This window comes from Gadus morhua, chromosome 2 (genome assembly GCF_902167405.1).
Source record: "Gadus morhua chromosome 2, gadMor3.0, whole genome shotgun sequence".
Lineage (NCBI taxonomy): Eukaryota > Metazoa > Chordata > Actinopteri > Gadiformes > Gadidae > Gadus > Gadus morhua.
The window spans coordinates 7,699,283-7,725,447 of record NC_044049.1 but is presented as its reverse complement, the minus strand read 5'-3'; the positions used below and the strand labels follow the sequence as shown (position 1 = coordinate 7,725,447).

Sequence of the window (26,165 nt, the reverse complement as noted above, 5' to 3'; positions counted from 1 at the left end):
TACAAACGCACATTATTAAGTCCAAAATACGATGCTCAAGTATTGCTTTTATCTACAAAAACCTGTTATGGCAGCATTTCAAAAATAGTCAACCCTCCGAAAGGCATGGTTTGTCTTCTCTAGCCTTCACACCAAGAAGACAAATGTCTCATTGAACCCATTTCCTGTTAAAGGACCTACAGGACATTCACTTTGTGCATCAAGCAAAGTGTCTGTCAGGTCTCTAGTGTGAGCACAACATACTTCAGACAATGGTTTTAATTCAGTGTTAAAAAACACATAACAAACACGTTGCGTTGCTGCCTATAGCTGAAGTAGCCGTTTCATCCTGGGTTCCTGGTAAATGATCCCTGATAAAAAAGTAACGTTTAATACCCAGATGGCGGTCTATATAAGACATGGGAGGCATATGCAGGACAAGCCTGCATCTCCTCTCCTTCTACTTCTAGTACAAGACGGCACATTGTGACTGCCTGTTGGCCCTGAAGTGCTCCGGGATCTCATAGAGACATTCTCCCATCCAACAACGCTCCGTACAGCTCCTCGTCCACGCGTTGATAATGGCCCGCTCTGGAGTTTAAAAAGTAGATCTGGTCCGTGGTCAGGCGAGGGTCGAAGCCTTCCTTCTGCAGCCTGGTTTTCTGGATCTTGAAAGTACCTGCGGTCGACGTGAGGAGAGACACTTTTCAATAAAACTAATTTCATGGAATACTTTATTTTGCTATTTTTCATTGAAGGGGACATATTATTCCACCAGGTGTGAGTGATTAGCCGTTGCAGATATTTTTAAACGTCTTGTCTCGTCTGACATCACAAGTGGCCGTGTCCCCCCTAGACGTGTGCTGGATAGATCCTACCAGCCTACCGAGTGGACTGTAGCAAACGTTGCTCATCTATCCGTCACACATCTAGTTGGACACGCCCACTTGTGATGCCAGAAGAGGCAGACATTCAGAACGGCTAGTAACAGCTAATCACGCTCCCAACTAGTGGTACAATATGTGACCTTTAAAGCGGACGAGGGCTTTTCTTTTGTATGGTGACTTTACCGTACCTGTGGTATCCACTTGTGGCGAGATTCGCAGAAACACCGGGCGGGCATATGGAGGCAGGGCCTGCTGAACTTCCTTCAGGAAGGTCTTACAGTTGAAACTGCCGGCAATGTCTGCGATGGCGGCCATGCCTGCCTTACCCTCCACACCTGAGCAAGAGGGACAATGGGCTGTTGAGCAGACGCTTTTATCCAATTTACCATAACATACCCGTGATCAACACAACCAATGAGCAGGTTGGTCTCAGGCATCTTGCCTAATTGCCGACAGGAAGGCTGCAGACTTATTAGAACCTGGAAACCTTTGGCTGGGAACGGTAAAACTAGCCTTGTGAGACCATCCAGAAATTCAAGTTTAAGTTTTGAATTAATTTATTCCTCCATCCGGCCTTGGCTGGGAAGCAATTGATTTCCTAAATATGAGCGCGGCCTTCATGCTGTTAAAAAACCTGGGACCAAACGGAAATAACACAAATGCTCAGATTCTAAAATATGAGCACTTAATGTTCTGCGAAGAAATTCCTTTCCAACTTCCAACATCGTTATTCGGCAAACAAGGTTACTTATTTCTCACAGGGATTCTGTGGTGCTCCTTGTACATTTGGAGCTGAAACTCCCTCTCCCTTCCTCTGATTCGTCCTATCATTTTTTCATTTCTGAGAAAAACAGCGAAAACAGAACGTGTACTCGCAAGATAAGGGTGATCGCACAAGTCTTTTTTACACCCTAACGATTTGACCAGTGAAACTAACCTTTGTTTAGTTTTACCACTATATTTTCATCAAGACCTTTCGCGGACCACCACGTAGGCACGGAAATAGATAAATATACATGCAGTGGCTTAGCAAAGTTTAAACACAATTATGACCGCAAAAAGGACACGCCCACTGGGAAAACAGTGGAAAAACAACACAATTACCACAAACTAATACAAAACGTCAATGGAAAAACTTTGATGGGTCACTTTTTCTTCTTTCACACAGAAACATACGACAAAAGCAGTGGTCCGGTGTGTTTCAATGGTGACATTTACAACCAATTGTGAGTGTGTATAGCCGTTACAAGCCGTTTTGAAAATCTGCCTCTTCTGACAGCACAAGTGGGCGAGTCCACCTAGATGCATGACAGATAGACGAGCCACGTTTACTACAGTCCACTAGATAGGCTGGTAGACCGATCTATCCAGCACACATCTAGGTGGACACGCCCGCTTGTGATGTCAGAAGAGGCCGATTTTCAAAACAAGGATTGTAACGGCTAGTCACACTCAAACCTGTTGGTATAATGTATCACCTCCAACGTCCACCTCACACTGTACATTGAATCACCATCATCGACATCATCATCATCAGCCTCATGAGCTGAGGACGCTTCCGGAGAGCACGCGGCGCTGACCTGGCACAGACACCCCGTAGACGGCCACGTCCGTCTGGTCCAGGAGGCCGCTCAGCGTGCCCTCCACCTCCGTGGTGGACACGTTCTCCCCGCGCCAGCGGAACGTGTCCCCGCTGCGGTCCCGGAAGTACATGTAGCCCAGCTCGTCCATCACCAGCACGTCGCCTGTCGTCGTCGCCATGGAGACAAGGGCCGTATTAACAAGACTGCGGGGACTTAGTGGTTCAACGCGGACTGGGGGGGGGGGGGGGGGGGGCAATAGCTGTTAGGGAAATGGCGTGCGATTTGGTTTAGTGACGTGAAGCAAAAATCGTGATTGAGACATTCATGAGAACCATGTTCAGACGTGTGCGAAACGATTCGAAATTGTCCGAATCGTTTCATCGCTTGTAGTCGGTCGACGTCGTTCGGGGGAACACACAAACCCGGCGGGGCATCACCTGATAAATAGGCGGTGTCGTTTTTCTTGAACACGTTCTGGGCGATCTTCTTGCGCGTGGCGTCCAGGCTGGCGTAGCCGTCGAAGCGGCGCAGCGGGTCCTGCTGGTTGATGCGGCCCACCAGCAGCCCGGGCTCCCCTAGCAGAACAACCACAGGGTTATTGGTACGGCCCCGGGGCCTCAAGCACACAGAGGCCCTGCAGATCAACACTAAGTCATTTCAATTCAGTTCAGCAAACAGAGCTGGGGTCTCATTTATAACCGTTGCGTACGCACAAAACGAAAGTGAAAGTGGCGTACGTGACTTTCCACGCCAAGGTTGTGATCTATAAAAAACTAACTTGACGGGAGAATGTGCGCAGGCCTAAGCAAACTCTGACCCATGCGTACGCATGGTTTGGAGGAAAAGGAGAATTGGCGACACAGACGGTGTGGTGCTGAACTGAAGTCAGACAGAAGAAATGTAGAGAAGAACGATTATGTTTTATCATCGGCCTTCATAAGTTTAATTTCGACCCGTATCATGCGTTAAATCTGTGTAATCAGAATAATTTAAGTCAACTGTGTTATTTCTCAGTTATAACTCCAAAAACATCTCCTTAGAATCGAAATGAAAATTCAAAATGAAAATTCTCTCTATTTAATCCCGTCACTCCATACTGTCCACTGACGACGCGACTGCATGGAATAAAGCATCTGTCCAACATGTGTCAATAACATAATATTTTTATGTGACACTGTAAACACATAATCAAATCTCAATTAAATCCCAAGTGTGGAAAACCAAGCAACATACTCCTCATCACAATCGTTATATTATTGTCCGTTCCTCTTGATGCTTTTCATGACAAATCAGACATTAAAAAGGGGTTATGTTCAAGAACATTTTACGTGGGTGATTACAAACTGATTATCCAAGGTGTTCTCGGTCAGTCTTATTACCGTACCCCTATAAATACAGTTGTGAGCCCCGTGCGTAATGCTGCACCATGGCCCTGCTGGCACTGCTGGAGGACCATGCAAATGGCAGGATTCGGAGGGAGAGGGTCTTCAGGGACCACAACGATTTATTGGTACATACAAATATGTACCTTTATGTCAGACCACTTCTTTTTTAATTCTGGGACTGTGCGCTCCGTGCCACTGACAGACACTGTTGCAGCAACATGTTGCTACTCATTCTGCTTTTTGTTGTTAGTGATCCCAATCCCGTGACGGCCGAAAAAAACTACTTTTCGGGCCTCCACCTCACCCACAAGTGTCTCCACTTCAACCTCCGTGAAATTTTGCTTTTTTGCTTTTCTCAGTCCTTCTGCCATTCTTTCCGACAAGACATAATACTTCCATCTGAGTCTGATATATATGCAGATTGCATTCATGAGGTCATTTGCATTGACCATTTATGGTTAAAAAGGGGCGTGTACAGGGCGGAACGTGAAGCTGATTCAGCTGCACACACTTGTAGGCACTCTGTGATTTATAAAGCAAAGATTGCTTAGAGGTGTGCGTACGCAGGGTTTTATAAGTATTTATAAAACCCTAAATTTTTTGGTGCATGCAAAACTTGGCTTTTGGGCGTACGTACACTTTTAGTAACGATCCCACGCGCAGTTTTATAAATGAGACCCCTGGTGATTACACGTTTTTCCCACCAAAGCAAGCGATGTACAGACAAGAGGGGGGGGGGTTAGATTAAGACCTACAGAATGGTTTCCCCTCTGCCGACCGATGGAAAATACACTTGTTCAGAACAATGCAGGCCACTGTCTGCGGAAACAATGTAAAACGGACTTCTGTAACGCACACACATACACACACACGCACGTACGCACACACACGCGCGCACACACTCACCGGGGCGACATGGCACACACAGTCCCTGGCTGCTGCGGACCAGTTCCATGGTGAACTCGTCCACCTTCACCAGGCGTATGGGGTAGATGTTGGGCAGGATGCGGCTGTTGAACCCACACGCCCCCACCTGGTAGGACACGAAGCACACCGACTCTTTCATCCCGTACTCATTCATAAACATAAATAGGCACACACACAGAGAGACACAAGTCTATCCTTTAAAACAACATGCACACACATACATACACACAGACGTACGCACAAACACACATGCAAAAGTCTATCCCTTAATTACACACACACACACACACACACACACACACACACACACACACACACACACACACACACACACACACACACACACACACACACACACACACACACACACACACACACACACACACACACCTTGCCGTCCATGTTGGCGATGCTACAGTTGCACTCCGTGGCGCCGTAGAACTCGCCGATCTTGGCCACGCCAAAGCGCTCCGTGAAGGCCTCCCAGACGTTGGGGCGCAGGCCGTTGCCGATGGCCAGGCGCACACGGTGCCCGCTCTCCGACGGCCGCATGGGCTGGGACAGCAGGTAGCGGCAGATCTCCCCGATGTACTGCACCACCTGCAGGGGGACGAGGCAAAGGGGTGCTGGATCAAATCCAGGACGGGACGTGTGGGACATATGCTGTGCTGAAGCACAGGAAAGGAAGTAGACGAATCCGAAATGGATAGATTTTAAACGGAAATATGCAAAATATGCATGATTTATCTAAACAAAATATTTTTTCTGTGAGTGATCATAGTAATCAGGTTATTTTAAACAGTCTAATGAGTCAATTTCTGAGCAATTCCAATGAAAAAAATCCATTGACATACATATGCACGCAAATATATACGCCGTTGTTGTTTTTTTACTGGGCTTTCTTACAGTGCAGTTGTACTTGATGCAGTCATCCCAGAAATTGCTGGCAGAAAACTTCCTCTTCACGACCACAGTCACACCATTGATCAGACTCTGCCCGACGCCCATGATGTTACCTGATGGGTGGCAGCAACATGGGAGACAGTGAAGACATGAAGGCCAAACATCCACTCTGGAGTAGTCATCATCAAGAGGCAAAAGGCCAGTTGTCGTTATATTTATTCATACCGGCCGAGTGGTAGAGGGGCAGGCAGTCATAAATTACGTCATCAGGACGTATGTCGAAAGCGTAATATCCAAACGCGGCAATCCTGTAATACCTGTCCATAAACAAACAAATTGTGTTGAAACAAAACAATCAAACAAAGATGTACCTTAAAGTACAGGAGTGATGTTCTAACACGGGTTGCAAAGGCTGGTGTGTTAAGCTGGACAACCTACCGACTGTGTACGATGATGGCAGCTTTGGGCAGCCCTGTGGTCCCGGAAGTATAAATGTAAAACAGTTGATCTGCAGGGGAGAGTGGAGCAGCACGTTAGGAAAAGAACAACGGAGGGACATGGATCCTCCCCTTTTCAGAATCAAGCGTTTGTTTTGGTGGTTATCATTTTTCAATGAAACTGGTTATAATTGTTGTTTTTGATAACTTCCAACTAAATGTTGAATGTTGTGTTGTAACTTAGAGCTGCACACACTTTCTTGTTGGACAGTGTTGCGTGTATTAATTATTGGGCTTATCTTTGTGTATTGTCTGTACTGTATAATCATTTTAGCGCCCTTCCACACATGCAGTCTTTCCCTGCAATTTTCCAGGACATTTCCCTGGGCTCACGTGTAAATGGGATCAGGGAACGATTGCCCAGGATATCTGCCTGCTCAAGACATAGTAACATTTACGGATTGCTGCGGGTAGGGCTGTGCTGTGATGAAAGCTTAACATTACCAGGAGAGGCATGTAAAGGGTTACATCCGTCTGAACAAAGACTTTCATGTGGATCGGGCGGACCAATCACAAGACTCTGCGTCTGTTTACATTAAAGCGCCAATGCTTTCTGGGTGAGTCAATGACAATACAATGTATACTAGATAAGATATCAATACAGCTTATTTTGTTTGCAAACAAACTGCTTTTTAAAAAAGGTTTTTAGGTGGCCGGTACCATTAAGAGACGGAAATGTTCCAACTGTTGAAATCACATGCAGTGCCTTAAAGGTTATCCTAATAATTTACCGAAAAACTATGTGTGAAAGTGCACGCCACCTTTTAGTTCTCCCTTATGTTGTTGTTAAAATCGAAACGTTCCTTTTCCTTTGTTGTCGTTTTGTTGCATCAATGCGTTTGCATGTCAACTCCAAGTGCCGGGGCAATAGCTCATAAGAGTCCTTAAGAAACTTAATAAACATTAAACAGTGTGTGGTTGGTCACAAACTTACCAAATGACCTTTCACCCTTCACATGTGCAGAGCACTTAAAGGACATTTGTGATTCAGAGAGCACACACACTAATCAGTTGGCCGACCTCTACGCATAACTGCTTCAGAAGGAGGAAAAGAACAACGCCAAGAATTACTATGAAGACCAAACGGACGTTAACTTAAAACCTCTGGCCAGGCGATCATATCAATATGGAAATGAACACAAAAAACCAGGATGTTATGAAGAAAATGTCTAATTAGAAACCCGACAAGAAACCCAGAATGGGATAACTTGAGCCGAATCCTCAAAGAGGGATTAGTTACACGGTATTAGGATTCTTAATAACAGGGTTGTGTAGAACATATCTGCACTCCCTGCACACAGTCACCAGCCACAGTGACATGAGCCGACGGGTTCAACTCGGTGGGGGATCGATGGGGGGCCCTTACCATTGAAGCCCTTAGGGGACGGGCTGGGGGGAGGCGGGCGGCGGGAGGCCGAGGCCAGGATGGGGTCCAGGGCCTGGGCACCCAGCGAGGCCAGATGTTCGGCGCCGAGCTCTCCGGTGGAGAAGCGCGTCATGGACTGGCCGAGAGAGGAGCTCACCTCCAGCATGGCTGATGTTGATAGAGGAGAGACAGCGAGACACAAGAAGACAGACAGGGGGGGGGGGGGGGTTGACTCAGGTGGTGTTTGTTGAGAAAAGCCCCACCGCATTGCAACTGCACTGCCAAATCATTATTGGTGGATTCAACACATTTAAGGTGTCTCATAACAACACGTTCATCAATAGGACTCTTACACCATCCTTTGGAGGAAAGTTTCCAAACCCACCAAGACAATAAGTGAAATCTATTAATAACTAATCATTTCAGACTTAATTATGTCATGGTTAGGTATTTGGCAATATATGTGTGTTATAGTAAATATAATTTGGAAAAAGTAACAGAATCAACATCAGCAAATAGGATACCCTCTGTTTTCTTAAGTCAGAATGTTCTGCGTCTTGGACACAATCGTTGGGAGACAAAGGGAACAGACAGCTCAGAGCAGGTATAGCATAAACGAGCCTATGGAAAAGCATCCGTCTTTCTCTGTCTTTGCATATGTTTCTGTATTTCATTTAATTTAATTTATTTAAGTTTTGCCCTTTTTTAGCCTGATCCAGGATTTAGACTTGGATGTTTTATTGTAATGTAAACATCCTCTCACATTCTTCGATAAACATGGGGCCTGAATGCTACGATAAACAGCTTTGGATAAAAGCATCTGTTTAATTTACAAAATATTAGTCAGCCTAAATACCGCACAAAAGTCCAAACAGGTTAACTATAGCTCACTGAAGATACCCTTGGTCTATAAAATATCACTTTAACCCGCACACACAATTCTGAGTTAAAAAACCGACCCGTACATGCTGGGAACTCACACAAATAAAGACTGTACTCTTAAAGCTTCAAGAATTTTGGAATGATAGCCCAGAGGCAGGATGATGGTTTGGTGGCAAAGAGGAGGATTGTTAAGAGTCTGGCGAACAGGAATGATCGCATCAAAACAAAGGCTAATAACAGATTGTTCCGAAACACGTTTGTTAACCACCTCTTAGCAGCCATAAAGGAAGGTGAGTGAAGACAGGTTTTTTGAATGTTGTAAAGATATTACAAAAAATTATGAAAAACATAATAAAAAAACAATTACCAAGAATTACACCTTTACTAATGACAAGGAAAACTGTGCATCAAATAGTCCTTGTTGGATGAAAGATGAAGACACAATATTCTACCAAATAAATTAACTTGCTCGTTTCAACCTTGTTCTCGAGTTTGATGTTTGATTTCCTACAAGTGTGACTCTTACTATCCTGCCAAAAATTTAGCCCATTCTGTCTCCATCTGCTGATCATGTCGGAAGCCATCGTGAAGCACAACCTCTAAGAGGCAGAACAGACAACCGTACGCGTGGACATTCACCAAGAGCGGTCTTACCGTCAGTGAGCTCAGCGCCGAACACGATCCCCCTCGCCGCCGACACCCCCACACAGTGCAGCAGGGCGTCGCGGCGGAGGTTGAAGTTGATGAGCGCCGCCTCCACCCCCACCTTGGCCAGGCCCAGCCAGAGGGCCACCTGTAGCGGCCTGCTCTCCATGAAGATGGCCACCACGTCCCCGGATACCCATCCCTGACCTTGAGCCCAATGGGCCACGGAGTTGGAAATCTGGTCCAGTTGGGTAAAGGTCCACGTTTCACCCGTGGCCTCGTAGATTAGGGCAGGCTTGTCTGGGTAGAGGTTAACCGTCTCGGCGAAGATGCTGGGGATGTTGCTTCCGTTACGCATGTGCCGCCACAGGGCCATCTTCACCCGCAAGAGCACGTAAAGGCCCCTGGATATCGGTTGTGAAAAATGTACAGAAGGTCAGAGGGTCACAGCCACAACCACAGATGCCAGAAGCACTCGATTTCCAAATGGTTTGCGTAACACTTACTTCATATCCCGTTTGGCAGTGCGGGCGGCAATGTAGAAGTATTTCCAACTTTTTGTGCCGAGGTAGACCCCGATGCCTGCTGCTAAACTCCATGACCAGGACACTCCGAAGAGACGCAGCAGACCCAGAGTACCCAGAGAGACTGAGGCACTAGCCACATTACGCATTCTTATAAAATGAGCAGAGATTCAGAGTAAGGTTAGTAAGGGTTGGTGTGAGGGGGGGCTCACTTGTTGAGATCGTCATCATCACTGATGTTGCATTATGTCAAAAGGGGCACATACACGTATAGGGGTTACACGAAAAGGAGTGAATAGGGCAAATAGTTATGTTTTAGCGTCTATCATTGTAACAATGACCCTTACATTTATTACACATACAAGTAGGGTACTCCACGTAAGGAACAAGTCGTTAGAATTTATCGACATGTATGCAGTTCGGCCGAATCTAGTTTTCATGGGTAAACATGTGAGATTCAGCACAGATAACTTACCTAGGCACAAAACGAACTTGATCAACGTCACTTTTTCACTAACTTGAAAACGTGGGTCACAAAGACACCGTCGGCGATATCAGATCCACGTCAAATCAGCTCTTCGAAGTTTAAATATCTACTACTAGTAGTAGGGTGGACAGTTTGCAAGTCTTGCAGTAGTTTCTCAGTTCAATGTCATCACGGATTTGGTAACACTCATTCACAACGTACATTATCAACAAATATTTCAAAAGCATATGACCGTGTCTTGAAGATAGATGTTCGGATATTCGTGTAACTTCTAATGGACATAAAATTTACTCGAAATCAACGAGGAATGGTAAGCATCGGGCTAAGTTTTAGTACCAGGCTACATTTGCTTCTCCATATTGAATGGTGTCATTGCAACGGAGGCGCCGCCCCCACGCTCCCTCAGCGCGCTCAGGCATTGGACGCGCTGAACGCCCGTCAAGCTGTTCTTAAAATCAATTGGATCGGATATACCAATCCACATATAAAGACCCCGCCCGTTATCTAAGTTTAACTCAGAATGTTGCAGGTGCAATACAAACTATTCACCTACTGAACTCTACTTCAACTTTGATTTCATGCTTTATTGTTAGCGTAGTCTTTGCACTCGCTTGTGGCGCATGCGGTGCCACAACATTCATTGACAGAAAGTAAAATAACTAATAAACAAAAAACAACACCCATCATCACAACTAAGTCAACAATTGTCCACAATTTTGCCTTGGTCATTCTTCATTGAATCCATTAACATGTAATTCAGCAGTTCGTTTCAAACGCAACGAAAACTCGGCGAAACACTGCTTTTCTTAGTAGAAAAGTAAATATCTAAATCCAGGGATCGAGGATCTGGCTCCAAGATGCCATGCGCAGAGCCAGCAAACTCTTTCCTTGTGTCGTCTCTCCATCGGGACCATTGAGGAGGAAGGCTGACGCAAGGATGTGGATCTGTTATTGAGGGAGGGACGATATACATTTTCTTCTTGATCGCTGACGATAAATAATAAAAACTATAATTTTGTCTTCACACCCTAAGTGATGTCTTAACTGCTATTTTATCCGGCTATAGGGCAACCACTTTTGTCTTTATATTATTATAAAATATACTATTTTGTAATAATATAAAATAGCCAATTTTCAGATGATGGAATAACTGATGAGCAATATCTTCATCTTTAAATAAGGAAGTATGGAAGCAGTAACACTCATAAGAAATGGGCTTCAGCACAACAAGGAAATCACAGTAATGGCCGCCAGTTGCACCATCACCTCCACATGTAAGGAGCAGCAAGAGGTGGCCCACGTTGAGGAAGACGAGATGTGAGTTTGTTCACACTTTTTCTCCTTGACACTCATGTAGTTCAGCCAGGCCTGCAGCAGCAACAGACCGCTGAGGATGTCACAGTGCAGGTAGAGCCCCAAGGCTGGGTGTCCCAGACCCGAGAAGTTCCAGGGCCAGACAGGTGTTGTCGGCCGTGGACCGGGGTGCCGTGGACGGGCAAGAAGCACTACTTTCCTGGGTATTATGTGGTGTAAGTCATAGGTGTCATGGGTCCGCCAGAAGCAGCGGCCCTGCTAACGGCAGAAAGGGTGCTTTAGTTTGGCGACGAAAGCGTTCTTGGGACTTGGCCAGTGTAGCCAGGGCAGTGATGTTGGAGAGAGCTCCTAAGGTCATGGTGAGGCAGGACATCCCCAGGCTGGAGGTTCTCACAGGGAAACTCAAGCAGCCGCTGGCGTTTAGCAGCATGCGAGGGCAGGTGTTCAGTATACTGTTGGTTTTCTGACAGGTGGTTTTGGGATAAGGATGCATTGTTCGAAGAAAATAAAACCATGATGATGTCGCACGGGAGCTGGTCACTCTCCAGTGTGACCTACGGGGGTAATTAATAAAGGTTAGGGTTGAGAGAAGTTTAAAATAAACATGTAAACTGATCAGCAACAATCTACAGTGTGTAGTTTTAGTATACATGTGAGGGTAAATAAAACCCGAGATTCCGCTCCTAGAAAATTCTGAACAGTTTGTGCTGCTTGTTATTTGCATTCATGTTTTGTTTTACAATGATGAGTGACTCAGACCAAGAATAATGTGCTCACAGCCTCAAAGGGCTTTGAGTATTGATGAGAATTTGGACATAAAAAGGTAGATTAATTGGTAATTTTGAAAGTGTTTTGTTAAAGTTTGCAATCTTAGAGCTACAATAAAATTAAAACTTCACCTCACAACTAAATGCTGTGATCGATATATTTTGTTCTCAGCAAATGCTTTCACTATTTGCAATTTATTTTTCAACCTACATATTCTATCCCTTCCCATTCTGATTATTTTTTTACTTCACATCTTAGAAATTGTATACGCCGCTTTAGGTTTTGCATAAACCGTCAACTTTTATAGTGTGGTGTGTTTTCCTGTTATTATTGATGTGTTTTGTTTTTGTTTGCGAGAGGTGCTGTGTGAGGCGTCTCACAGAGAGAGAGAGTGAGATAGTTTTGTGGGAGAGAGGGCTGAGTGTTCAGAATGAGTTTTCTTGCTGGTTGAGATGGCCCACTTCATAGACACTGAGCTTGTGAGTAGAATAACAATGAGTTGACCTCTATCTGATAACTAGCTTTGGTATTCTGAAAGTGTGTGGGGTGAGTAACATCCATCGCTAAAATTCATGTATTACATGTTGTGCTAAATAGTATACTGTGTACTCAGGAAAATCCCATGCAAATAATTCTGAAAAGGACTTTTTGCATGACATCTCTGAAATCATTTGAATAACATAACATTTAATATTTTAGAAACCATATGTCTATATACATATAGCTATATCTATATAGATATATACTTGGATATGATAATCATAATCTAGGCATAATATGTCTGTTCAGTATATGTGGTTTATTCTCTGGCTTGCCAGCTTTGTGGGAGAGAGGAACATAATTATGGGCACTTTAACAATGTTTTTAGCCTCTGTCTATGTGTGTGTGTTATGACCTCAAACCAATTATATACTCTCTCACTCTGTCTCTCTCTCTCTCTTATTCTCTCTATCTCACCACATGCATGCACACACGTAAATACATGCACAATATATACAGTATACACATTATACTATGAGACCCACCTGCAAGAACAGAAAAGCAGCTGCTTGTGCACTCTATGGGAGCGAGAATAAAATGACAATATCTCTGCCTAATGAATTCAGGACTTGAGGAGGAAGAGGGCAGATGACCAAAAAAACAACTATCATGTCCAACCCATCAAGTAATCTTGTGTTGAAAGGCCTCAGATGGATGACTGATGGGAGACTGATGGAGCCTGCCCTAGTCTGTGTCAACAAGTTCTACTGTGGCTCTCTCTCTCTCAGCAAGAGGTAATGAAAATAAGGGGCCATCATAACAAATGCAGTGCAATCGAATGACCACCCTTCCTTCCATTTGTACAGTGGATATTTTACACATGCACGCACACACAGGCACACACGCACGCATGCCCCCCCCCCCCCCCCCCACACACACACACACAAGCCAACAACTCCCCAACACATCCCTACAAACCTATTTATCTCACTTCAATCAATGAACTTCATGAATGTCAAAAGATCTCCTCCATACTATACAGTGAATATATTTGGGCTTCAATTTTATAATGTAAGTCCATCAAAGTGACTTTGTTAAAGTGTATGTATCTACTTACGTATTTAAACCAGCTGATGAAATAGAGAATAAGTTCAAAGTTTGGAGAAACGGGGATTCTGAATTTACTTTGGGATGGAGAATAAGGTAATAGCTAAGAGCGATTCACCTGCTGTAGCCACATGTCACTCACTGCATTGCTGCCTACCTTGCCCACCCACAGTCATCACAGCATTGCTCTGGCTGTTTCCCTCCCTCACCTCTGTCACTTGGTAATCCCTCTCATTGTCTCTGAGAGGGATAATGCAACCTTCAGTCATTTCATTCCACTTTGTTTTGTTGAATATTCTGTCCTTCTGTTTATCTCTTCTGTGGTTGTTCCTCAAGAACCCCCTGTCTGTTTTCATTGTTGAGTGTTACTGGTAGAAAGAATACACATTGACTTCTCGCTAAGCCAGGTGAACCTGGTGGGCTCCTGCAGAGGGACGGGATAATGGACATCGATCAGGGAGAGAGAAGTGGATATCAGGTCAAGGTGAGGTAATCAATACAGGTGTTTGGAATAATGACCTTTTTATTTACTCTCTGACCAAATCTATCGTCACCTCTATTGTCTTTATTCCTTCCTTAGACTTTTGAAACTTCTTACTTTCTGGGTGTAGTTTTCATAAGATGGAACTTACCTCTGCTTTGACTGCTGTCTTTCCAGTAGTATCAATAGTATCACCTTATCTTCATCTCATATGGTAATGTATTATATTGTGCATATATGTTTTTACATGAGCATTTAAATGAATAGTTATTCAATAATTGGTTATTGTAATCAGATTATGCATAGACACCAGAGTACTTTAAAGCCAATGTTTATTTTTACAAATGTTATTTTATTTTAATTATGAGAAACCAATATCAAATACACATAAAAAAATAACAATTCAGTGGCATAATTAACCTGGTTCACCACTTAAGGCAATTTCTTTACTATTTCTAAAACTACTAAGGTCCTCATAAATCCTAAGGCCTCACTTCTAAAGGTAATTATGTTCTATCAACTTCATATTTCACCTGCAATTCAGTTCAGGTCAAGCCATTGAGATTTGCAGTGGTCCATAGCCCCGATCTAGCAATCCCGTTTGTGTTATATATTAGGAAAAACACCACTTCAAGTGGGGAAAGCAGAGCTATGATTTGTGTTTTATTGCACAAGTCGACGTCCTTCGCACTTTGAAGGACAAAATGTGCAGCAAATAAGTCGTGTTTAAGAGTCTTCAGCGACAGAGCTTCAAGGCTAACACAAACAGCATTTAAGCATCATCTGACATAAAGAGGGCTAAAATGTATATCCTAATGATTCAATTATTAAGGTACTCCTCAGTGTATACCCAGAAATCGTTGTCTTTTGGTTCCTTATTAAAGAGTCTCTTCACAGTGAAGATAGAGCTTGATCAACAATCCTATCACTCCATTTTGGCACTACATACATACATTATTAAAGCCTAAACGCCTTACTCAAAATAACAATATAAACACAAATGTACATTTTAAACATATCTCTGTATCCTATTTGCCACTTTCAATCAAAGAATTGAGAGCATTTTATATACAGCGTAACAATTATGTACACAACAAACTGAATTAACCATAGACTGCTAACCAAAAAACTAAACATCCATCCACAGACTTGTCTTTGTAAGATTGTCATTACAGAGGTTAAAGCTCAAACTAAGAATCCCTGACTGAAAGTCGGACATTGTATTTACATTCATGGAGTAATGAAAGTACACCATTTGGAACATCCATCAAATTGATGTTTCATTCATTGACTCAATAGCCATTATTCCTCCATTACATTTGTGTGTGCCTGTGGACAAACACCCACAAAAAGAGACACATTTGAAACCTGATCTGGAAGTGGGAGAGTGAGAGGGGAGGGGGGAACCTACAGTATATCTGGATATGCTAAATTAAACAGCAGGGTTTTTCGTTACTGCAGTGCAACCAACCAGCTACTAGGAAGGCCAAATTTTTCGACATTTTTACAACAAATATATAGAGAATAAGAACAGGAAGTACTCCCCGAAGGAGGGGGTCCAAAGACATACAAAGCTCCACTCTACAAGCTTCAGCCTTCCGACAGCACTTCATATGCCAGACTCCCCAGTGTTCTGGGTACTCTTGGAAGTCTGAAGGGAAGGGAAAGAGAGAGAGATTTTAAGGATATTGCTTCTATGCCGATTGTTTTGCCTCCAAGTCACCAAGATGCTAAACCTGGCAATGCACGCCTTTAATAACTATCTTGCCGGTATTTAATCTTGTCACAGTGGTGGGGGGAAGTGCACCGTGAATCATCAGACCTCCACTAATGAAGTGATTAAACTGTCCATGTCAGCAGCGGGGAAATCTAGCTGTCTTTATTTAACAACGGGAGGATTTAAATGTTTCTACATGGAACCTGTTGGCAGCCATTATTTGATTCATAATTTAACTAGAGACAGAAGATTGTGAGGGATTTCCAGGATGACAGGTACAAAATATTTACACAACATATATGAATTACTGTTGGGTGTTAAACTCATATTAAAGTACTATTAGATGTGATCACAACTCTAGAAATTAAGAAAATATGCAAATGTGTGAACTATACTATACGCCTCAATGGTTTGACGTTGCCAGGTTGTCACTGTTGTAATGGTGGTGCTAATTTATTAGCCAATTCTGCTTCTTGACAGTAGATGCCTTCACATTTCTCACCTGTGCTTTGCTTGACTGGGAGGAAGTGAACTCTGAATACTTCTTCTGTGGTGTGGAAAATCTGGAGAATATCTTTCCATACTCATCTCTTACCTGAAGGGGGCGTAAGAGGCGTCAATAATTCAGACTACTACTGTGAAGGGAATCCCATTTCTCTTTGTATGTGCATGATGTTTTTCTAAGCAATTCCATAAGGAAAATATCCCACCACCTTGTATTCGAATACTTGCTAAATAATAGAGATGGACGCAGATATATACACATTGATTTGGATCAATTGGATCACATTGATTTTGGTCAATTTTGATATATTCCCAAATAATTGAATGCAAATCATGTACAAACCGGTTTGTAGAGCAGGCAGTGCATTACAAAGAGCAGAACGCCTTGCAGACTGTTGAGGATGGTGAACACGTAAGACATGGCTGACGGGCCGTCCCCAAACTGGAAACAGCCAAAGATCCACGTGGTGCCAAGTACACACAGCTGGGCCACAGCGGTGATAGTGAAAGCTCTGCAGGAAGAAATGATAAGCCGGTAATCTTTATCAGATCCACGGAAGTAATGAGCTGTAAAGGACACGAGCTCTGAGCGCATAACTCACTTGATCTTGTGTAAGTTGTCTAAGTCAGGGTTTAAACTTGAGAACTTCTGTGCCAGCTTGCACACAGTGACAAAGAAGAAGAAAATGTTCACCTGGAAGTCAAAAAGGTTGGCAATTATATAATGTTCTTTACATTCTAGTGGTATAGAAAAGTAATCAACGTTGTCAGGGGGTTTTCCTTACTGTGATGATGAAGCAGACAGGACCGAAGAAACTCCACCTGAACGAACCTTCCAAGTTTAACCAGCAACTAAACAACACAAATCAATTGATTTATTCAGTAAGCTGTGAACCCATAAAAATGTCAGCCGTCTATCATAAGCGTACCACAAAGGTATGCTTAGTGAAATATGCCTACTTTTTCTCTGTGCCGTATCCGCCGGAATGGACCAGTGCGGAGATGGCGACTATCACCGCCGGCACTCCGTAGCCCACAGCCATCATGCGGACCGTCTGGAAGCTGATGTTGAAGACCAGGACCACCATCCTGAAGAGCTGAATGCCTTCCAGACACATCCAGCAGAACGCCGCCAGGTAGAAGTAATGCAGCAGCCCTGCCACCACAGCACAGCCGGTCTGACATGACCGAGAGGGAGAGGAGACTCAGAGACACGCACGGTATACAGGGAGCCGAGAACTAAATTTAATCGAATTATTCGCCCAGACCCCAACCGTAACGTAGTACTCAGTTACCCAGTTCCCACCAGTCATTCAGTACCCATCAGTAACCCAGTCCCCACTAGTCATTCAGTAATCATTAGTTACCCAGTCCCCACCAGTCATTCAGTACCCATTCGTTACCCAGTCCCCTCCAGTCATTCAGTACCCAATCGTTACCAAGTCCCAACCCATAATGCATTACCCAGTCCCCACTAGTCACAGTCTCCACACGCCACCTAGCTCCAAGTCCTTCAGCCATTGCCACCAATGTCTACTGCTATTTAGAAACGTTTGCATCATACATTCTAGACTGTGGACAACCCACTGTTACCTGGTTCTCTGTGCGAGTGATGCCGCAAAGAAAGACCAGGTTAGCGACAAAGAGACTGAGGCACAGGTGGAGGTGAATGCTGTTCCTGGGGCTCTGGATGGAGCGGATCAGGGCGAAAGTCAGGATGCAGACGAAGAGGCAAACCAGTGATAGCGTCAGACCCACCCAGGTGAACACCTTCATCTCATACGGGTCCTGTTTGGGAAGGGGGAGACCAAGAGATTGAACAGAACACGGTCAGAATGACAGACAAATGGACAGATATAAACCGTTATGTCGACATAGCGACAGCAAGATGGGCATCCTGACAAAAAGCTGAAGATACAAAGAGAGAGTGACGAATACACCATTAAAGAGTAAGGAATATAGATAGAAAGTTGACACACATACGGACGGCCGGACAAAGCAAATAAAAATATGGTATTAAAACACCAACGACAGGTTAGACACGAGTATAGAGATAGATGGTCAGACAGATGGACTGACATCACCTACCTATCAATACCACCAAAAGACTCTCACCTCTATGTCGTGAAGGGCCATGAGGACAGCGAAACTGCTGAGGTGCTTGCAGGAGCACAGCGTGTAGTTAGCACCTGAGTGGAGGGTGTCGCAGCCATCAGTCGACCAGGACCCGCCGTCGGCCTCCGAGTCCCAGTAAACACAGATCGAGTCGTTGGCCTTGTCTGTCTGCAAAATGAGACCGCCACGTTTCACATGTTAGAGAGGACCAGTGTACTAAATGGGTTTACACAGTCTTAACGGGATCCAGGAACACATTTTGACAAAAGATTGTTGGCAAAAATATATAATATATTGGTGCATAGAAAGTATGCACCAGTACAGTTGAACGTTTCATTTCATTATCATATACTTTGTATGCACCAATTTGCAGCCAACCTTTAAGCACATAAGAGACACTTTGAAACTAGGTGTGTACAACAATCTTGCACGTATACACATTGGAACAATATTTATATTCCCTTTCTTACTCTTTGCAGGTGGTTGAAGGTTAATGTCACCGGCACTTGGAGGGCGGCAGTGTCTGGGTTACTAACTTTAACAGTAACCACTTTAGAATTCATCTGAAGGCTGATTTCTTTTGTTACATTGATCCCACTAAATGACCGATTGGTGGAGTTCTCCAAGGTTGAGTAGCTCAGCAAGATCAGGGCTGTAAAGCCTGCAACCACACACACACACAAACGTACACACACACACACACACACACACACACACACACACACACACACACACACACACACACACACACACACACACACACACACACACACACACACACACACACACACACATTCTCAATTTGTAATGCACCTTCACATTTATTTGAAAATGACACTGTAGATTGCATTGCTTGTGTGTGTATTTCCGGTAGCGGTCATGGAACATGGAATGGGTGGTATGGATGATGACCTGGGTAAGTGGAGTTTTTTCCAGCAGCTGTTTCCCATTGCATCTGCAGCTTGGCATGTTTAGTTAACAATGTCGCAGGGCCCTGGGGGAAACCAGGACCTTTAAACAGCAGCAGCTCCAACTCTGGAACACCATCAATGACATTTTGGGGAAACAGAGAACAACATACCGTTTAGATGGAAATACAAAATTATAATACTGAATTCTGCTGCTTTCTGTTTTATGTATGGGGCTGTTGCTACAGAGGGCAGAACATTTCTGGATATAACATCTGCATGGACAATGGCCTTATTTACCTCTGCACATTAAGCAGTCCATGATAATGCTGTCAATGAGATGAAGTTAAGGTCACGTTTTTAACTATTTTTATTATGACTAAACCTTAGCTTTGGCATTTCATAATAAACATAGAACATGCCGGGAACACATTCATAGGGAGCTGTGGGCGATGGGCAGTGTGGTACATTACCTGTGTGAGCTTTGGAGACCTGCGTTCTGTTCTTGCTCATGAAGGGAGCGATCAGACCCAGGCTGCTCTCCACTAGACTCAGGATGAAGGATACCTGCTTTTTATCCAAGACGGTTCCGCCCGAAAGGAGCCTGTCTATCATAGACAACAGCCTCTGGAGATTGTAAGGGGGGGGAGCAATATGAAAACATGTTGGAGGAAAGAGGGAAGAGCCAGAGACTCTCTTCAGTCTAAACACACGGCCATGTTGTGTGACGTCTGCCCACATAGCAGTGGTGGACAGCTGCCAGGGACCACCGGGTGCTGTGGTGGTTTTGAGGCTTTTCAAAGATAATATTTGAGCTCTGATTATTAGGGCAGAAAAGCAAAATGACTGGGCTACCTCAAGAATTTCCTCTCCGTCCAAGCTGGTGGGAGTTTCGCTCTCGCTTAGGTTCAGACAGCTGCCCTTCAACATCCTTAGGACACTAGTTACATATGGATCACTCTACATAGGAAGGAAAGATAGATCACTGAAGTTATCGGGCATCATCAGCCAGAAGGGATTTGCTGAAGAAGTTGGAGAAGAGCATATGGTATATGGTTCATACCTCTTGTTGATTCAACGCATTCGTGAACACCTCACAGTTTAATTCTATCGGGAGTACAGTGAATCAGTGGTAAGGTTTATTCAGAAACCATAGTCAATCAAGAATGTACTGTATAGTATAATTGTAATGCGACTAACCAACACAGCGGGACCTCTTGTTGCCGTAGTTGCTGGATCCGGCGTGGCATGCACACACATGTCCATCTTTTCCCGGGTGGCAGGTTCCATTTCCACAGATTGTCTTATCAATCTCACATACGTCTAAAATGGGAATGGAATCAATGGGAGGAAAGGGGGCAACCAAAAAAAAGCTTTAGTGTGTTTCCTGGGCCGCTCAAAGGCCTCCATGTCCTGCAGAAGTTGTTTGGGTTCAGACAGATTTATGGATGGTATGGCTGGGACAAGCCAAAGAAAGATTTGTAATTGTTGGTTCTTCGTTGTTATTTATTGCTGGTATGTTTGCCCATTTTGCCATTTATTAATATGTTTTTAAGTCAAGTTTATTGTTAATGGCAATCAGTAGCTAACTCGCTTTAGATGAATACCATTAAAAAGTATTGACACTCCGGATTAATTTCACCTTGCGATGCATTCATAATTATGCCTTCACCTTTACATATCTCTGCAGCCCCCTCGGAAGTGGTTTGGTCAGAGCTCAATGCAAACCCTTTTTTGCATTCACAGTGGTGACTTCCCGGAGTGTTAACACATGAGGTGTTTGGCCCACAGATATTCTCATGTTGACATTCATTCAAATCTAAATGAAGAAAAACAAACAACATTGTTAGACGATAAATAAGTAATGGCTCCCGTTCCAGTTGTGTTATTCTAATTGTTTGCCTTTGGTTCTAATTTTTCTTGAAATTTCCTCAAACCCCCAGTGACGCTACTGACGTGCGCATTCTTCTAATTGTGGCTGATCGGGCTTGAGACTCTGGTCTCAAGCCCATATAAAGCGTTTTCCGAAAATGTTAAACCCCAAGCACAGGTCATGACGAAGCAAGGAGTGGCGCAGTCTTTTTAATTAATATAACTAGTTCGTACCAATACACTTGTCATCGTCTACCAAAATCTCCAGCCCACTGGAAGTGATGAATCCCATCTTGCAGATGCAGGAGTAGAATGGCACAGAGTTGTGACACTCTGCATACTCTCCATGCTTTTCACAAAGGCCTTTTTCTCTTTCACACTCGGGGATATCTTGAATTACAACAAAATAGATAGCCTTCAGACAGATTAGCAACCTTCTAAATAATAATAATGATAATAACATAATACGAATAAAAGTTAATATTTAAAAATAGACATAGCTTACATTTAAGAAAAAAGCTTGGAGCACTAAGCTTTTCTAAATGTAGATGCTTAAATTGTTGTCTTTATTTGTCTTTACCTATGCATGTTTCCCCCTCATCAGACTCAAAGCTTTGCTTCCTTCTTGAAGTTTCGAAGCCATCCTCACACATGCAGCGGAAGCTGCCGTTTGTGTTGACACACACTGCGTTTTCCCCGCACACAGGGTCAGAAGGGTACTCTGGGAATTCCTTGCATTCATCAAAATCTTTCAGGCCAAAGGAGCGGTGGAGTGGGGGAGAAAAGGCGTCAGTGAATGTGTTAGAAATTCATCTATGTCAATGCAAAAAATTACCAGGTTATTATATAATTTTTTCTATTCTTTAATGATCAGCCAAAGACTAATTTATAAAGTTACATAAGATTTCAACTCATACCAATGCAAACACCATCGGCGGTTAATTCAAATCCAGGGGCGCATTCAGACAAGGAAGAGACCACCAGGGAGAGGTGAACAGCTGTAAACAAGAAGACACCTTTCAGTAATCTTTTAACAATCCACATATTTTCAGTATACCAGTAAGTGTGTTTTACATTCAGTAGGCGTTCAGTATATCATCATCATTCTGAATATGAATTGAAGAATTAATTTGTGTGCATTGCATTTGTATTTATACGGTAGACCTGTTTCTATTATGAGTGCCTATACTTAATCCAACTAAATAAGGCATTGAAAAAAGCAAGCATGTTGATGTTTAAACAATTATATTTGTAAGTGTTTCATGGAGGATTTCCCCACAGCCCACAATGAGGTGTAAGGTCGGCTAAGATTCACACTTCTTCTATCCCACTCTTTCTGACAGTATCAGTTTCACTGTTGTCATGTTGTTTTGAGTGCATGACAACCAACACTCAATGCTTCCTTGTCTGAAAGTGTGTGTGTGTGTGTGTGTGTGTGTGTGTGTGTGTGTGTGTGTGTGTGTGTGTGTGTGTGTGTGTGTGTGTGTGTGTGTGTGTGTGTGTGTGTGCTTTATGTATTCTGTGTGCCCTAATATCACTATCAGTCATAGTGGTTCCGATCATTGGATGAGCTCATGGTTTAAAAATATATCTTGGAAGAGAGAAGAACAGAAGCACCTTGTGAACCCAAGCCAAGACAGACTGGTCCTCAAATCCAAACACCATACAGCTGCTGAGCACATGTGCTCTGCCTCTGTTTGTTCTTTTTACTCGGGCCTTTTACTTTTATCTTTTTACTTTAGTGAATGTATTAGCTTCCTTAGATTGGCATTCATGAAAACCTATGTAAAGATGAATTTGTAGTCATCGACAGCTTTTTGATCCGTTGATCCAATGTAATGGGAATGACCAGTGGCGATTTTGGTTTGGAAACTCTGGTGGGGCCCATGCAGGAAAATATTATAACGCAATCCAGAAATACCACATAGGCCTATTACTACCATCACAACAAAAACAGTAGCAAGTGACAGAGGGGACCAAAATTGCAGCTGAATAATGCCATCACTCAAACGCGAATCTGACGACATATATTAGGCTATTATAGCAATAGCACCACCGAATGGCAGCGTTCAAGATCTCACAATATCAAAACTCAAGAAAAAAACAACGTGGCAACAATAAAAACACAACGGCGCACACCCTTTACACAGCAATCAATATACAAAGCCACCACTCACAATATACCAAAAAAAGAAGAAGTATGGTTTAAGTTGTATTAAGTTTGCAGGCCACCATACTGTACAATTAACAATGAATCTAGCCTGATAGAGTGGTTGCCTATTCAGACCTGGATAATCCTGGGTGAAAATTTAAGTAAGTTTGGGCTAAGATGGTAATTACCTGTGCTTTAAGGACAGTGCTGTCTGGTCTCCTTTGTGTGGCTGAGGTGAAACCAGTGGCGTAACTATCGGTAAGCAGGGTATGCGGGTGCGTACGGGCCCGGGGCTTCAGGCCCCCCCAAAAAAAAAAAAAAATCGCTCCCCCCCCCCCCCCCCGTCAACAATCTCTCCCCCCGTCAACAATCCCCCCCCCCCCGTCAACAATCACTCTGAACCCCCCCCCCCCCCCCCCCCCGGTCAACAATCGTAAAGAGGGGGGGGGGCCCGCCTTGAACGCCTGCACGGCAGCGTTCTCTGGTGGGGCCGTGCCCCACTGGCCCCTAATGCAAAGACGCCACTGGGAATGACCATTGTCATATTACAATTGACATTGCCACGTTAGTTTTTTTTGTTCTTTTAAAACAACTGGGTTTCAACCACATTTTAAAATAACAGGATTTTTGCATTTGCTTTCTGGAATTCAGCCACAAACATACCAGCCACAGTTTACAATCTCTTTTATGTGAACACATGGCAGTCTTTCCATAGAAAAGTGTGTGTGTGTGGAAACAGATGTGTGACTCACCCAGAAGCAGGAGCTCCCTCGTTGTCATGACGCAAGCCTTTACTCTGCTTAAATGATCCCAATTGAAATGCTTATTCTCATATATGGAGAATTCTCTTCTTCTTTAAAGTGGAAACAATGTTTTTGCTTGTGGCTCTTAATAAAAAAAAAAATAGCCCTCGGGTGAAATAAGCAGTGGAACTGCCTAGGTTAGAGAAGCAAATAAGTGCTGACATCCACGGATAAAACCCACAACAAACGCAAACACTTCAGAGTTTCCCTCCTAACTCTCTCTATCTACCTCTCTATTTCTGTGTTTATGTCTCTCGCTCTCTCGGTGTCTCTCTCTTTCTCCCTCCTTGCTTGAGCTGTATAGTTTCCCCTCCACGGCGCCAAGAGAACTGACACAGTTTGTCAGATTGTCAAACAACGTTGTTCTCTCCTCCCCTCAATCGAAGAGGAGGAGGAGGAGGACTCTAAAAAGTGGGCAGAGCAGCCGGGTCGGGCTGAGAGAAGAGGAGGAGGCGAAGAGAGGGTGGAAAGAGTTGTGTGTGTGAGATAGCCTTGACTCTTCAGTGTCCTGTCCTTTGTCCACAATTAATGTTCAGTGGTGCTGACAGGCTTAGCACTGATCCACACAGGGGTCAGAGAGGGTTTGACCAGTCTGGGCGACGGCTCATTGTTTCAGACGTGAACAGATGACCCAGTGACGCCCTCCCCTTGGCAGCCTTGATGTGCTTTATAACGGTGGTGGTGATGGGTATACGACAGACTCCCAGCATGCATTTGACTCGATCCGCCCTGACACACAATACACAATTGACAATCGAGGGGAGGAATCATTCTTCGGAAGCTTATAGGTTCATGATAATATTGTTTCTATTCGATCATGACCCCTTTTCTCTAATTTTATATGGGTATTCTAGATAAATCATGAAGAAAGTCGTAAAGTGTTCCACTCGTGTATGCTTTACATTGAACTCTTATTTTGAGAGAAAAAGAGTTGGTCAGCTTCCACTTTGGAAGAGGTCTGTGTGTACTGTGTGATCAACAGATCAACTAGTTTATATACATCATATATATAAAACTACCAAAGAGAACAATGAAATAAAACAGCAATGAAAACTAATCCATGTGTTTGTGTATGCGTACATGTATGTCCTAGTGCATAGTGAACGGGGACAGGCAAGAGTTCGGGGACCGGCAGACGATCAGGTAGACTGGGGGTACCGTAACCGGTGGGTAGTCGGACAGGTGGGGGACTCGATCACTGGCGGGCGATCAGGCAGGCAAGGGCTCGTCGGCGGGCGGGTAGTCGGGCAGGCGAGGGGTTGACATCAGGAGGGCAAACAGGCAGGCAAGGAGCCGGAAACAGGGGAGCAGACAGGCCGGAAGGGACTCAACAACCGGCGGGTGGTCAGACAGGCGAGGGTTCAGTAGCAGGCAGGATCAGCGTTGGAGAAACAGTTCACAGTTCAACTTTTCCACTCTGGAGGGTGGTTTCAGATTTATGCGTTTTCATGACCCATAAACGCCGTCACCGTCTAAACGAAAGGCACTTCCGGTAAAATATTTTGTCGTTTTTTACCCGCAAACTTCCTCGTGTAAACGGGGCCTGAGTAGAGAGAGAGGATTGATATAGAGGGAGCACAGGTGAAGGTGGTTGAGCTAATGAGGTGAGATCAGCGTGGCAGGCAGGTGACCGGGAAAATCAGCGCCGGACCATGACACCCATGAAGAAATGTATACCTATCTGTAACAAGGTCCATTGCTACTCGCCATGGTGGCTTCCACACCCCACAGGGGGGACTTTTACTGGGCTGCTCCATCACAAGGACGCAGGGTGGTGGTGTTGAAAGCCAGTTCATTGTACTGTATGCAGATGAGGATCCATGTTGTGAGTGTGTGTGGCGATGGCTGGCCTGAACCGTGCACCTGGATTACTCAACGT

General features: G+C 44.1%; 2 protein-coding genes across 2 annotated transcripts; both read right to left on the bottom strand.

The window, feature by feature from the left end:
• Positions 1 to 243: 243 nt before the first annotated feature.
• On the bottom strand, positions 244 to 10,490 carry slc27a1a (solute carrier family 27 member 1a). The gene is made up of 13 exons (XM_030381408.1): positions 10,054 to 10,490; positions 9,561 to 9,728; positions 9,064 to 9,458; positions 7,528 to 7,695; positions 6,103 to 6,172; positions 5,890 to 5,981; positions 5,668 to 5,777; positions 5,152 to 5,361; positions 4,741 to 4,867; positions 2,887 to 3,024; positions 2,447 to 2,611; positions 1,055 to 1,201; positions 244 to 658 (listed from the first exon to the last, which is right to left on the bottom strand). Exons 2-13 carry the CDS (start codon positions 9,725 to 9,727, stop codon positions 501 to 503), a joined length of 1,947 nt encoding a protein of 648 aa, XP_030237268.1. The 5' UTR covers position 9,728; positions 10,054 to 10,490; the 3' UTR covers positions 244 to 500.
• Positions 10,491 to 14,546: 4,056 nt separating this feature from the next.
• Positions 14,547 to 24,627, bottom strand: LOC115537572 (adhesion G protein-coupled receptor E1). The gene is made up of 19 exons (XM_030349577.1): positions 24,236 to 24,627; positions 22,249 to 22,329; positions 21,912 to 22,079; positions 21,566 to 21,721; positions 21,132 to 21,278; positions 20,660 to 20,782; positions 20,523 to 20,566; positions 20,315 to 20,419; positions 19,933 to 20,086; positions 19,464 to 19,586; positions 19,022 to 19,212; positions 18,552 to 18,719; positions 18,030 to 18,224; positions 17,397 to 17,614; positions 17,222 to 17,288; positions 17,039 to 17,130; positions 16,780 to 16,948; positions 16,435 to 16,527; positions 14,547 to 15,866 (listed from the first exon to the last, which is right to left on the bottom strand). The coding sequence occupies exons 1-19, from the start codon at positions 24,261 to 24,263 to the stop codon at positions 15,825 to 15,827; spliced, it is 2,364 nt and encodes a 787-aa protein (XP_030205437.1). The 5' UTR covers positions 24,264 to 24,627; the 3' UTR covers positions 14,547 to 15,824.
• Positions 24,628 to 26,165: the final 1,538 nt, after the last annotated feature.

Excerpts from the sequence above, each read along its gene's own strand:
- slc27a1a (XM_030381408.1), bottom strand. The coding sequence starts at position 9,727 with ATGCGTAATGTGGCTAGTGCCTCAGTCTCTCTGGGTACTCTGGGTCTG. Across the intron at positions 7,696-9,063 it reads CGGCGCTGAGCTCACTGACG|CCATGCTGGAGGTGAGCTCC; the intron begins GTAAGACCGCTC and ends TATCAACATCAG. Across the intron at positions 659-1,054 it reads GCCACAAGTGGATACCACAG|GTACTTTCAAGATCCAGAAA; the intron begins GTACGGTAAAGT and ends CGTCGACCGCAG.
- LOC115537572 (XM_030349577.1), bottom strand. The coding sequence starts at position 24,263 with ATGACAACGAGGGAGCTCCTGCTTCTGG. Across the intron at positions 18,225-18,551 it reads TGGCCCTTCACGACATAGAG|GACCCGTATGAGATGAAGGT; the intron begins GTGAGAGTCTTT and ends CTTCCCAAACAG. Across the intron at positions 15,867-16,434 it reads CCCAGTCAAGCAAAGCACAG|ACTTCCAAGAGTACCCAGAA; the intron begins GTGAGAAATGTG and ends CCTTCCCTTCAG.